The sequence below is a fragment of the Sylvia atricapilla genome, chromosome 4 (assembly GCF_009819655.1).
Source record: "Sylvia atricapilla isolate bSylAtr1 chromosome 4, bSylAtr1.pri, whole genome shotgun sequence".
NCBI lineage: Eukaryota > Metazoa > Chordata > Aves > Passeriformes > Sylviidae > Sylvia > Sylvia atricapilla.
Window position 1 is genome coordinate 22,740,686 of NC_089143.1, and position 13,471 is coordinate 22,754,156.

Genomic DNA, 13,471 nt, shown 5'->3' on the forward strand with positions numbered 1-13,471 from the left:
CACGGGCCAGGAGCAGTCCCCCATCCCGACCCCGGAGCAAAGGCCGGCGCCCGGCGCGCCCCGGACCCGCGCTCGCGGGGGCGGGACCGGCCCGGGGCTGGGCGGGGCCTTGACACCCGGCCCGTCTCGTGCCGCCGCGCTCGCGCTCCACCCCCCGCTCCGCCCCGCCCCGCCCCGCCCGTGGCGCGTGGTCGTGCGTCAATGCAAATGAGAAGCGCGCGAGGCGAGGAGGCGGGGCGAGTGAGCGCCTGACGGGATCGCAGGCGGCAGGAGAAGCCGGTGTCGCCGCTGCCCCTGCCCGGTCTGTTGGCATAAAAGCCGATCGCAGCCGCTGCTGCAAAACGAAATAGTGTCTTTTTTTCAGGTGTTTCTCGCTTGACCATAGAAAAGTCGTGGAAGCCCAAAGAGACCCTTTCTTGTTCAAGCGCCCCACAGGGCTGGCACCTCCCCCTGGCTGAAGTGGTAGCACCCACTCGTCAGCGCCGGCGGGGCGGGCTCCCGGCCTGATGTATTATTCATGACGGGGCAGGCCCCAAAGGCTCATTGCCAGGGTCCGCCGGGCTGGGGCGGTGCCTGTGACGTCACTGTGACGGATGTTCCGGCGCTCTTAAGGGCGCCGCCGGCGGCTCTGAGCCGGCAGCGGGGCGGGGGCGGCTGGGGGGCGGCAGGAGCCTCGCTGAGGAGATCGGGTCGCCTGCCCTGTGGAGGTACCGGCGGCCTCCCCGCCTTCTTTCTCCGCCAGCCCCAGGCCCAGGAATGCCCCGCTGTCCCCCTGCGTTGCGGTGTGGCGGCTGGGGGGGTCGGACGGAGGAGTTTTCTGTCCGGGGGCAGTGACCTGTCCGGGCGAATTCCTGATCTAGTGGATCCCTGTGGGTGCGACTGCAGGCGGGAAGTGCCACCTTACCGGGGGTCACAGTAAACGAAAAGGAAAAAGAAATCTCCGATAAAAATGGGCTTGTATCAAAAAGCTGCGATATTCTTAAAGCAGTACAGTGGCGTTGATGGGAAACAAGAGAGCTTTATTCTATAAATAAGCTATTTTGGGACTTACATAGTGGTTTGCGATAGGCGGGTGTTTAAACTCTCCCTTCGCCTCCCAACACTTCGCCACAAGATTATTAATTATCTTTGTCTCTTTAGTGTGCTTGGGGTGGGGGTTCACCTCTGCGCCGAGCCGGTGTCAGGGGATCTCCCGCAGCCGGCCACCCCAGCCCCTGCCCACCGCCGGCTCCTTCCCCTCCCCGGAGCGGCCGCGGCCGCCTCGCCTCATTCCTCCTGTCCCCTGCCGCCCGCTGTAGCCGGTTCGTCCGGTCGCCGGGTCGCCGCTGCCCTCCCTGTTTGCCCTCAGCGGTCGCTGCTGCGCATCATCAAAACATGCAGGATGAGCTGCTCCTGGGGGTGACACAGCAGCAGCAGCCAGGCAGCGAGAGGCTGGGCAGCAGCCCTGCGTCGGGACACCCCCCTCTCGGCCACCCCTCCTCTGACTTTAAACCCTGTCTCAGCCCCCACCAGGATTTAAACAAGCAGCAAGCGCAGCAACCACAGCCGCCGCCTCCTCAGCTGAGCCAGAAGAGGAAAGAGTTTAAGCAGCAGCTCAGCAGCCCAGCCCAGCTCGGCAGCAGCCACCCCCTGAATAACCACCACCCCCCAGACTATCATCACCACCCCCCTCAGCAGCAGCAGCAGCAGCAGTTCAGCCACCCCACTGACAAGTACCAGCAGCAGGAGCACAGGCAACAGCAGCAGCTCCAGCTTCTCAGCGCTCAGCCCCCGGAGCCGCCGCGGACGGGGGATCACTCGCAACACCGGCCAGTCGGCCCCGCCGAGCACCAGGGCGGCGCGGACAGGGGGGGTTCGGAGCGGCTCTCCCCTTCCTGCCCGGGGGGATCAGTGTCCGCGGACCCCAATGTGGGGGTGGCCGCCGCCGCCTGCGTGAATCCGCCTTCGTCTCCTCATCTGCAGGCGAGAGCCAAGCTGCCCCCCATGGAGTCCCCCCCGAACAGCCACTTACTGGGCAGCCCCGGGAACCTCCTGCCCGGCGGGCTCGGCTCTGGCTTCAGCAGCCTGCAGAGCCCGGAGATCCCCAGCCCCCATCACCAGAGCGGGGGCGGCTCCTCCTCGGCGGCTTCCCCTCCTCCTCCGCCGCTGCCCGGCTTCGGCACCCCCTGGTCGGTGCAGACCTCGTCGCCGCCTCCGCAGCAGACGCAGCAGCCTCCGGTCTCCAGCGGCGGCGGCGGCGGGCAGATCAGCGCGATGCCACCCCCGAGCCCGGAGTCCGAGACCAGCTTCTACCCGGGGATCCCGTCATCGATCAACCCCGCTTTCTTCCAGAGCTTCTCGCCGGTGTCTCCTCACAACCCCTGCGCCGGGCCCTTCAGCAGCCCCTTCTCGGCCGCCGCCCCCCCGCCGCCGCCGCAGATGAATTTACCTCAGCAGCAGCAGCAGCAGCAGCAACAGCAGAACCGGAGATCCCCTGTGAGCCCCCAGCTCCAGCACCAACACCAGGCGGCGGCCGCCGCCGCCGCCTTCCTGCAGCAGAGAAACTCCTACAACCACCACCAGGTACCGGGCGGCGGCCGCGGCGGGGAGCCCCGGCGCGGGGAAGGGGGACGCGGGGGAAGGACCGAGGCTCCGCTGCCCTCGGTTGGCCGGCCGCGGGAGCCGGCCAGCTTGGCGTTCGCCGGCGCCGGGCGAGGCTGCGCGGCGGTGACAGCCCGGCGGGACCGCGGCAGGGCGGGGCCGGCACGGCCCGGCGGGAGGGAGGGCACCTGCGCCCCCCGCCCGGTGCGGCGTCGGCGGCCGGAGGGGTCTGGGGACAGCGGCCGCCCCGCGCCCGGCCGCTCTCCCCGCCCGTTCCTGGCGGCAGGTGCCGGGGTAGCTCTTCTGGGCCTCCTCGGTGCGCCGTCGCCTCCCGAGGGACGCCGGGGCTTTTACTCGGGATGAGAAGAGAGGGTTTGCGCTTAAAATAAGAGCTCGACCGCTTCTGTTGGTGTCTGGGAGTTCCGCCGTGAAAACGCCCCCCTTGTCGCCCCGAGTCGCCCGCGGCGGGCACGGTGTCCCCGGAACAATGAGCCTGACAGCTCCGGCCGGCGCCGCCCCCCCGGGCAGCCCCTGCCCCAGCCGCGGGCCGGCCCTCGGGCTCGTCCGACGGACGCAGGTCGCCGAGAGGAGGGTCACATGCGAAAGTTGACACCGTCCTGCCTTTTCAGGGCTTTTGACTGACATCGGTTGAATGTGTATCCGAAGACAGCGCAGTGTTTCAAGTTACGATAGTTCTGTGACCGATTTTAATCTGATTGTAATCGAGGGCTTTAACGATCTCGTGTTAAAATGGAAGTTTACATTTCTTCCTGGAACAGAATATTGAAAGAAATCAGTGAGAAGCAAATCCTTGTTAATATTACCGGCTGTTGCATTGTAAGCACGTTTTGCTCCAATAATTTTCTCAGTTACGAAGGGCTGAAGGTACATAGGCCTCATCTCTTTTTTTTCATTCTGGTACTAAATCTGGTCAGATTTAATCGGTGGAGATTCATTGGTATCAGAACTGGAATCTCACATCGTGTGCCTGTTGAAGAACTGATTCTGATGCGTTATGATTAGGAGCTAGTTGTCTTTAACATTTATAATAAACTTCTTCAAACAAATTCCAAGCAATTCTCCAACAGTGAGGTGTACAGGAATTTTCTCTCACTTACAAGTTGTTGATATACTTAAACAGTGCCATGACAGCATAGCTGGCAGTATTAGAGGCTTGTTAACATTTGGCACTATCTCTTATTAAGGTTTGTTTCACAATAGAGTGCCCGCCTCTCCCAAAATTCCAACGCAAGTATTCAAGTTTTACAACGTAATTATCTATAATTATATAGAATAGGATGTTTTCCTGATTACTTGACCAAGAATGGCTTTAGTGGTTTTTTGGTTTGTTTTCTAGGGGTGAGGGGTGGGGTGTTGTTACGATTTTATCTTTCTGTCTTCAGGAAGTTCTCTTTTACCTGATACATAACATACTGACATGCTTTAAATTTTTAAGTTATTAGAATTGCAGGTTGAGAGTTGCTTGCAGCTAAGCTTAGAGATAAAAGTACTGTTTTCACTTCACAGAACTGAATTTAGAATCATCACACACACCCCCACTCCATTTCTATGTTTGAGGAAAAGTGTTTCCAAGAACAGTCATATTTGAGACTGCTAAAGATAAATACAGTTCTTTACTGTCAGTCATGCTCAGTGGGTCCACCTCTTGGTAATATGACAACCACTATAGGTCACTTGTTAGCAGAAGTTGTAGTTTAGGAATAAAAACTTATTCCTCTAAAAATCTTCTTTCTGAAAACTGCTTCCATTTTTATATTAGAGAATATAGTGTACTTCTAAGTGTATTTAGGTAGGTGTAAGGTACACCATATCTGGATAGGAAAAAAAATCCTTAAAAAAAGATTCTAGAGTACACCCTGCAGAATCCCACAGATTCATTACTCCAGAAATATTTCAGCAGTGGCTTCAGAATAATGCATTTTAATGTGGAAATGTTAAGATAGCTCCTTCAAACAGATTCTCTGTACAGTAGTCAGTGCTCTTTTTGCTCTTATATGGTAATACTGAGACAATGATATTCAAAATACTGGAGTGGGGGGAATTAAATCTGCCATTAGAATTTTAATTTTTAAATTTCTACTCACTATAGTGAAATACTACTACTCACTGAGTAAAAACTAATTATTAGAAATATAATTATTATAACCATAATAATTTTTAATTGATCCCTTTGAAATTCCTCTGTTACTTTTGCAGAGATCCCATCATACCATAGCAAGTAATGCATGCTACGAACTGGTTTCAGGTTTTTCTGGAACTTGGTTTTACACCCTGGAATTTTTTTCTGCATAGCCTTAAAAATACTACCAGTTACTAAAATGATAATCAAAATTGCCTGCACAAATACTGCAGCATTTATTGGGGAGACATATGGGGGAGTAGGAAATTACTTTTTTTAATGAAGCTTATTTTCTTCCTTGCCTCGGTAACTAATTTACATGTTACCAGAAGAGAGTGGTTTATAGAAATCTCTGCACATTGGTTACTTGGTGGTTGGTTATTTTGAGGTTTGAGTTTTTTAAGTAGAAAAGCGTTTCAAGTATTTCCAAAATAATATAAATTGATCTTTCTTTTTTAGCCTCTTCTGAAGCAGTCACCCTGGAGCAATCAGAGCAGCGGCTGGAGCACAGGAAATATATCCTGGGGAGGAATGCATGGCAGAGACCATCGTAGAACTGGAACCATGGGAATTCCAGGAACTATGAACCAGATCTCTCCTTTGAAGAAGCCCTTTTCTGGTAATGTCATAGCTCCTCCTAAATTTACTCGCTCTACTCCATCACTGACACCAAAATCGTGGATTGAAGATAATGTTTTCCGAACTGACACCAACAGTAATACTCTCCTTCCTTTGCAGGTAAGGATGGTGTATGTGGTGTGTTCATAGTCTGGCATAGCATTTTTACTTCATTCGTTTTGAATGAGAGCTAAGCAGTGGTTGCAGCCCTGATACTTGGTTTGAAAATTGTGTTTCTGAATTATTTTTAGTCTCAAATTGCAGTTAATCCCCCCATGTTCAGTGTATTCAGCAATATATGATTCTCACAGTTGAATAAGAATATTGATTGTGTCAAGAAAGATACAAACTTTCTGTTTGTAGGCACAGACTGATGCAATAAAACATAGTATGTTTAATCCAGCAAGTATTTTCTGCCTATCATAATGCTTATATTCTGATAAATTCATTTAAACCTCACAGTATTTTTTGTTTGCTCATCGTTTTACTCAGGGTTTTTCTTACTTTGTAGATGGTTCTCAAGTCTTTGTCTTGTTCGTCTCTTGCTGGTGTTCTAGGCTGATGATACTTGTGTGTCAGCAAGATTTTTTTTCCTCCACATCGTAGCACCTTTTTTGTTTCGTTTTGTTTTGTCTGGAAGCTCTGTGATTTAGAAGTGTTAAATGGAAGGATGTGTCTTAGAACTAAAGATCTCGATTCACCTCCTGAATATTGCCAGTGACATCTTACATGACTTTTAGTCACTTAACTCCAGCCTCAGAGTTAAGTGGTAAAATGTTTCTCCCATTCCTACCTGTATTTAGTCATCCACTGTTAGCAGAGACCTGTCATTTGTCATAATTGTGACCACATTTGAACTCTATTTGCGTAAATGACAATCTAATGCCTATGTAACTGAAGTAGTGGCAAAAGGGTGCTCCTTGGGACTAGATTTTTCTCTAGAATTCTGGTTTTTGGTATCATTTTTCTGGTGACTTTGGCACAGGAGGCCATGTCCTGACTCTATCCGGTGTGCTCTGACACTTGAAATGTTTTTGTAACTTACCTGATGTTTGGACATGCTGAAGTTAGCTCAAGTGCATACATTTGGACCTGAAAACTTAGTGTCCATACTGTCAAGATAGGTTCCATTAAGTAACCTTGCTAGCTGGAATATTGTAGTTGAATAATCTTTTGTGTGGGTAAAAGGATGGGGAAAACGTGATATTCTTCAGGAATTGTGTTCTGTTAAGGAAAAGAGATTACATATAGGTTATACTTTGAAGTGCATGGCAGCAAAAACAGTCCCAAAGGTGTTAACCTAAGGAGCAGGTTTAAAAATATTAATGCCATCGTACATTGAAGCTGCTGTGACATGTACACTGTAATTCATATGCAGCTAAGCCCAGGCTGTGAATGTATTTGCTCAGCCAATATGCCTTACCACTTCAAATGACCAATACTTTGAACTTTCAGAAGCTTCTGCAGCAGTTGTCAAACATAGATGAACTAATTTGATGTCTAAACTAGCATCTTGTGCATTTAGGCTATCATCTAAATAATTTCTATGTAATAAGCCTGTAGAGAAATCCTTGCAATTTAACTTTGTTATACCTTAATGTTTCTATGTGAGGGTTGGGGGATTTTTTAAGGGATAATGTCAGTGAGAAGTTGGGCATTCTTAATTGTTGGTCACACCTATGAGCACCAGACCCACCAGTTAAATAGGCCTGTTTGGCTGTATTTATGCTGTTGATCTCAGGTCTGTGCTCAAATCTCCCTGACATGTATAAAGTCATGAAAATATGAAAATAAACCTCTCTGAAGGGTTGAAATGTTATCTACTGCTATTGTGGAAACACTATATGTTTCCATAAATTACTTTGCTACACTGAAATCATGTTCTTATTCTTCAGTTAGTACACTATTGTTATATGATTAATTCCTTGTGATGACTGTTACATTTTGCAAGTCATAATGAAAAAGTTAAATAGAGCTTGGAACTCATGCTTCTTTTCATCAGGACTTGTTGGCAATTGCAATGCTGTCAAACACCCATCCTGCTGATTTGTACTGTGCTTGTCTCCTTCCATAAAAGGCTGTGGTATTTAGATTGAGGATTCTTAAAGATACAGTAGCAATTTCAGAAAATACTGAAAAAATAGTACTAATCAAATGTTGGGCTTTTTGGAAAGTCTAGCACAAAAGCATTTATGTGTATGTAGAAGTTACCTATCTCTTCCAAGCTTCCACAGAGCAAACACATTTTAGCATGCGTGATGGATCTATACTGCATCATTCACAGTTTTGCAGAATACGTTTTTCTTTGGGCTAACTGGAGTAATAATTTTGTAGGGGAGGGGACAAAGCACCTCTTCCAAACTTTAGCTCAAAATTCGCAATTTAAGAACAGGTTAGAAAAGCCATTGCTCTCAGGGACTTTGTGTAGATCTTTAATGTTCAGCTATCATTTTTTAAAAATGTATTTTTGCAAAGTCCAGATAGCATTCAACATGTCAACTGCTCATCCATTTTCTGAAAAAACATGTACCTCATGCAAACAAGATAAACCATGGGGGAATTGTATGAAAATTCAAAGCTTTGCCCTTCCATCAAACTTATGTATTCTTTTGTGTTTGCATTGCTGGGTGGGCCCCAGAACTGGCATCAGTTCTGATGAAAAGAAAAGTATTTTAATGTCAAGAAAAAAGTATTTCTTGACATTAAACCAGTGACAATGAATGTCATTACTGATAACTGAGTAAACTATTATGAGTATTGCTTGTAGGGATAAAAGCCAATTTTCTGTACTTCTTAGTTAAAACTGAAACATATCCCATATGAAGTTGAATTCACAATGGACACACTAGTTGAAGCAAAGCTGCTTTTGCTTACAGAAGTTATGAAGACATATCTTAGTTTTTTTAAAGTTCAGGTTTTTTTGGTTTTAAGTAAAAGTAATTAACCATCATGGCAACACTGATTTAAACATGAGCAATTTAAACATATAGCCAAGTTTTTCTTATGTGCCTCACTGTTAGAAGCTTTTCTGCCTTTCTCAGGGCTTTAAGATAATACAAACTGCATCAAATACAATTGTTTAATGGGCATAAAATCTGTAGACATAATTTTGTCTAAGTTGAGCCATACTGCTTCCACCATTGTAGGTATTTCATATATGGAAGAGTTGTTGCCTTGCACTTGAATCATTAAAGGAACAGTTAGAAATCCGGTCAAGTATTGACACCATACAACTTAAGCATTTAATTGAGGAGCCTATTTCTCTCTCCTTAGAGAGAATCTAGGTTCCTTATTTAGATAATCTAATTCTCTAGAAGAACATACCTGGCACCACTGACCTTACACACCCCTGGGATTCCACTTTAGGCACTTACGTTGCATTTCAAGAAGTCAGAAAATATGAATATTCTCTTTTATTCCCTGACCTAAAGTTCAAAAAAAGCCCCAGTTATAGGGTACAAAGCTGAAAATATATTTCTAAAATTCTGTGCAAGTGCTTTTCCCTCAAAAATATGCTACAGGCATATCTATGGACAAAACCCAAGGACAGAGATCAGTGTTTGTATATCCACTCTTTTGATTTACACTTTATATATGAGGAAGATAATTAACTATTTCTAAATTTCTTTTTTATTTTTAGTATTGCAGTTTCTAGTAACTATTTTGATTGCAAGCTAAGTCTTTCTTCTTTATTTCTTGAAAATAATCTTACTAAAACCTGTTAAAAATGTTTGCTACATATCAGTGTTCAACTATTTTCATTCTAGTCGCATTCTATGAACATGAATTTAATTTCTGTATCTCTTTTGAATTAAGGAAATACACTGTGTGTCTGGGTGGTTTTCACCTTGATTTGTCCTTCCTGTTTGTTCAGACAAACGGTGTGTAATGCTCATGGTCCTAAAAGCTGAGTGTTCTTATTCTTATTGTGTTTAAACATAGCTCTCCAGCTGGGGATTGGTATGGTAAGGTAGCATCTTGCACAAAGGCGTATTTTTCTTTTTCCATTTCTTTTTGAAATGTGCTCAAGTTTTTAAAGAAAGAAAATCACATGAAAAACAAAATGAGATTTAAGATTACATGTCACAACAGGTATTAGTTTTAGATATTTAATTTAAGCTGCTGTCATGTTCTGCCTTAGAATCACTTCCATTTGGTAAATTTCAAATTTTCAATGTGACAGTTTTAGTATAATTTAATACAGTTTAACATTTTCAATGGCTAATCTAGATGATATACATACCAGTGAATATTAGGTGAAGGTCAGGTTGCTAAAGTTGGGTTCTTAATGCCGTGTTTAGACTCCTGAATGTGTGGCCCATCTTTTCAAAGGTGCTTAGTGTTTGGCAGTTGATGTTAAACTTGACAGCATTGAGATTATCTAGCTGCAAAGTTCTCTTTTTCTTCAGACTAATATATTTGTCCAAACACTGATCTATAAGCCAGACGTTACCAGTTTATTGTTACTGAGGCTATGCTGGAACAGAACGGTTTCAGGGTTTTTTAATGCAATGGATTGATAGGCTGAGACTGATTGAAATAACACACACAACCAGATATTTGTGTTTGAGGATCATAATGGGGATATCTCTAATTGGGGAAAGCAGTCTATGGCCATGCTTTTAACCTCAGGATCACAACCTTTGAATAAATAGCATTAGGAGCTGCACAGATTAACCATTCAAAGGGATCAGTTAGTGGGAAGTTTGTAGGTCTTACCATACAAATGTTTTTATGACTTCATATGACATAAGACTTTTCTCCTATTATTTAAATTGGCTTCAGTTATACAGCTCATTCTATTAATACAATACAAAATCAGAGTTAGGAAAATTCAACAAAATATTTAACAGCCATGATAGTATAGCAGTGATGTATATGCTGAGGAGCTTATCTCACCTTGTTCTCTGAGTTAAAGTGAATGTGTTCTCACCTAAGATCCATCCAAAAGTACATTTGTTATATGTGCTGATGTTTTTGCATTTAAGTTCTCAGGACTGTATAAATATTTCTAGATGTCAGGCAGGGGTGTGAGAAACTCAAAACTTGAATAACAACTTCCCTTTCAAATGTCTAAATGTCCCTTTAGTTATTTAATTGAAACTAAAAATATATACAGATTTTCTAGATTTGCCTTGTAAGTCAAGATTGCCAAGACTTCAATGATCTCTTCAGTCTGCTGTCTGGTTGTTTCCAGGTTATGCATACATATTCTTGAGTTGAAGTACTCCAATATTGGGATTTTTTTGTTCATTTTTAAATGCTTATGTAGCTGGGAAATGGGTGTATCTTTGCCACAGGGCGGGTTCTTGGTGCATTTTAGGCTCAATTTAGTTAGCTTATGTAGCTGATTGTGTCATTTTAACTGTAAACACTTTGTTGTCAGGTTGACCGTTCACAGATGTCTACCAGACATCTTTAGTTCTTCTTTACCACTAATGACACTGTGAAAAGTAACCAAGCAATTTTGTGTGTCGACTTTAAGCCTTCCTCCTTACTTTTTTATAGAGCTAAAATTGTATTTTCAATAGGTTTTCATATTTAGGTTCTCATTTACAGTAGTTATAGTTTCAACAAGGGGCTTATGATTATAGTATATCCTCAGTAAAATGAGAATGACTTGAAATTTAGATTTTAGCAGAGATATTTTAGAATATGTATGTAGGAATTGTTACTACTGCTAACATTAACACTGAATACTATATTCAGGTATTTCTAAAATGTGGATACTTTATTCCTAAATCAGCTGTCACTTTCTAGTCTTAAAGCACTTTTTTTCAGGGATCAGGTTTAAGGTGAAAAAAATGGAGCTTGGTACCATTTTAGTTGGGGATGCAGGTTTAAAAAGGTTTCTTTATCTTAGTTTTTAGCAAACTCAGTTAATTCATCAAGGTCAAAGTTGGAGTCCTTTTTGCAGCCAAGACCATGCTTGAAATGACTATAAGCTTTATGACTTTTGTTTTCTGTGATGCTCCCATCTCATGGTGCTGCATTTCTTTAGAATATGAAGAGACATGTAAACATCATTTCTTAAAGATACTACCATTTACACATTTTAATACCTATGTTAGCATTCTAATGTTTTACTTGAAGTAGTCCCACAAGTCAGTAGTTTATAGCATGTGTCCAAAATTCAAATGTGCCAAACTTCTTAACTATGAAATAGTGTTTGTGGTTAAAAAAAATAGCAAAACTATTCACCACTCAATAGCTTCAGTCCTTGTATTTGCTTTATGCATAAGTGACAGTATCTAAGCTTAGAGATGTGACTTCAGTTTCTGCAAATCGTCAAACAGGATAATATTTGCATAAATTACATGACTATATATATGTGTCTTAAGGAGATTGTGCCAAGAAAAACTATTTGTTTGTGAATTTAGTACTGAAACTTGCTCTTCAAAGAAAGCTGCCCTCCTCCCATTTGTGCATATTCAGATGCATGGCTTGGGGACTACTTCTCAATTGCATGCTCTTTATGTGTACTTTGCATGACATTGTCAGTAGCTACTTCTAGCACTTGTATTCTGTGGGAAGGATACATTGTGCTTCTCATATTCCTAAAATAACTACCACTTTTCTGTAAACTTTCTTACATAGACAGTTTTTTACTTAACCATATCTCTCCATCTGTAGTTGTTATTCTGATATGGGAAAGGTGGATCAAGCAGGATTCAAACATTTAGACAGTTAAAAGTAAAAAACTAGTCTGAGAATTGGTAGTGCTTGGGAGAAGCACTTAACTATCAGCTGTAACTATCAGCTAAACTATAACTATCAGCTCTGAGGAAAAAAGGCTAGCAGTATGTTGTGACATTCCACTGAGATACAGACCTTCTGACACAAGAGTTCCCTTGCTTCTTAGCTCAGGATTGATGAGCCACAGAGCTTAAGGAAATGCAAAATATTTAACAGGAGTTGAACCTTGACAATTTGGGAGTCAGGATGATAGAAAACATGTATTTACATACATGCTTAGGTATCAGTGCCTGTGCAGTACTGATTATCTTTAGTTTCATTATTTCAACATGGTTGGTAAGCAGTTATCTTCCAAAACAATCTGGAACTATCTTTAAGACAACATGGAAATAGTTCTAATTTTTGGGACTACTTCCATGTTATTTTAAAAGTAGGTCCAGGTTGTTTTAGAAGATAACTGCATATCAGTTGTGTTGAAATAAGAAACTAAAGCTAATCCTAATTCTTGGGACTGTTTCCACATGCATGGAGATCTGGAACAATTGTGTTCTGTGGTAGTGCTTTTCGTGCTTGTCCCAAAAATTGACCAAACCCTAATGAAAGTTTTCTGATTTATTACTGCCTGCTGTAGTGGAATTGTCCGGTTTCAGCAGACCTTTCTAGAAAATACTGAATGGTGTGTGACCCACATTGCTGAAACACTTTTAAGTTCTGCTTTGAAATTAAAACTTCCTATTTGCATAGATGATAACTGTTCTCTTGAAAGATATGAATACATATTTGGGGAGCTCAGAGTAGTGTTGTAGCATTATAAAGCTGAGCTGCATAAAGGTTTAACTTTGTACCCAAAGAATTACTTACTCTTTTAGAGACAGTTGAATTTCACATAATGTTGCTTTATATATAGCATGTAATTCATCAATCTCATTTGGAATAGAGATTAAAATTTTGAAGCACTGATTACCAAGATACTACCCAAATTCACGAGTGGGTAGTGTGATGTGTGGGTAGTGGGATAGCAGAATGCAGTTCCCGTATTTAAATCCTGCTGTACTTCAGTGTACTCACGTTTTGATATTGTGTGGTGTCTGCCCATTGTATGTTTCCACTGCCCAAAATTAAGTAATATAATTCAAGGAAACAAACTTTCTAAAAAGGATGGGGAAAGCTTATTGTTCCTTCTGTTCTAGCAGAGCAAGACCTTTTGCTTTAGATACACAGAACTTTGAAAATAGAATGATGCAAGGGTGAGCTTAGAATCATTTCATCATGTCACCCAGTAGAGCAGTTTACAAAGAAAGGGCAAGTGGATGTTCCATGTTTTAATATTTCATTTGTCTGTAAGATCTAGGACCAAGTATCCCAGTTTTAGGAATTAACCATGGCTGAGCCTTTCCTTACAGGCTCCTGCTCCACAGTGTCATTTCGCAGTCATGA

At 43.5% G+C, this 13,471-nt stretch overlaps 1 protein-coding gene across 3 annotated transcripts in view; it reads left to right on the plus strand.

Annotated features, from left to right (window-relative positions):
• The first annotated feature begins 598 nt into the window (after positions 1–598).
• Positions 599–13,471, plus strand: part of CPEB2 (cytoplasmic polyadenylation element binding protein 2) — a 52,213-nt gene continuing 39,340 nt past the window's right edge. For 2 of the 3 annotated variants that reach the window (XM_066317274.1, XM_066317275.1), the window contains exons 1-2: positions 599–2,562; positions 5,180–5,458. In XM_066317274.1, the coding sequence (XP_066173371.1) occupies positions 1,375–2,562; positions 5,180–5,458 (1,467 nt within the window). In that variant the 5' untranslated portion in view covers positions 599–1,374. The remainder of the gene's footprint in view (positions 2,563–5,179; positions 5,459–13,471) is intronic. The other variant, XM_066317276.1, reaches the window with a different exon arrangement.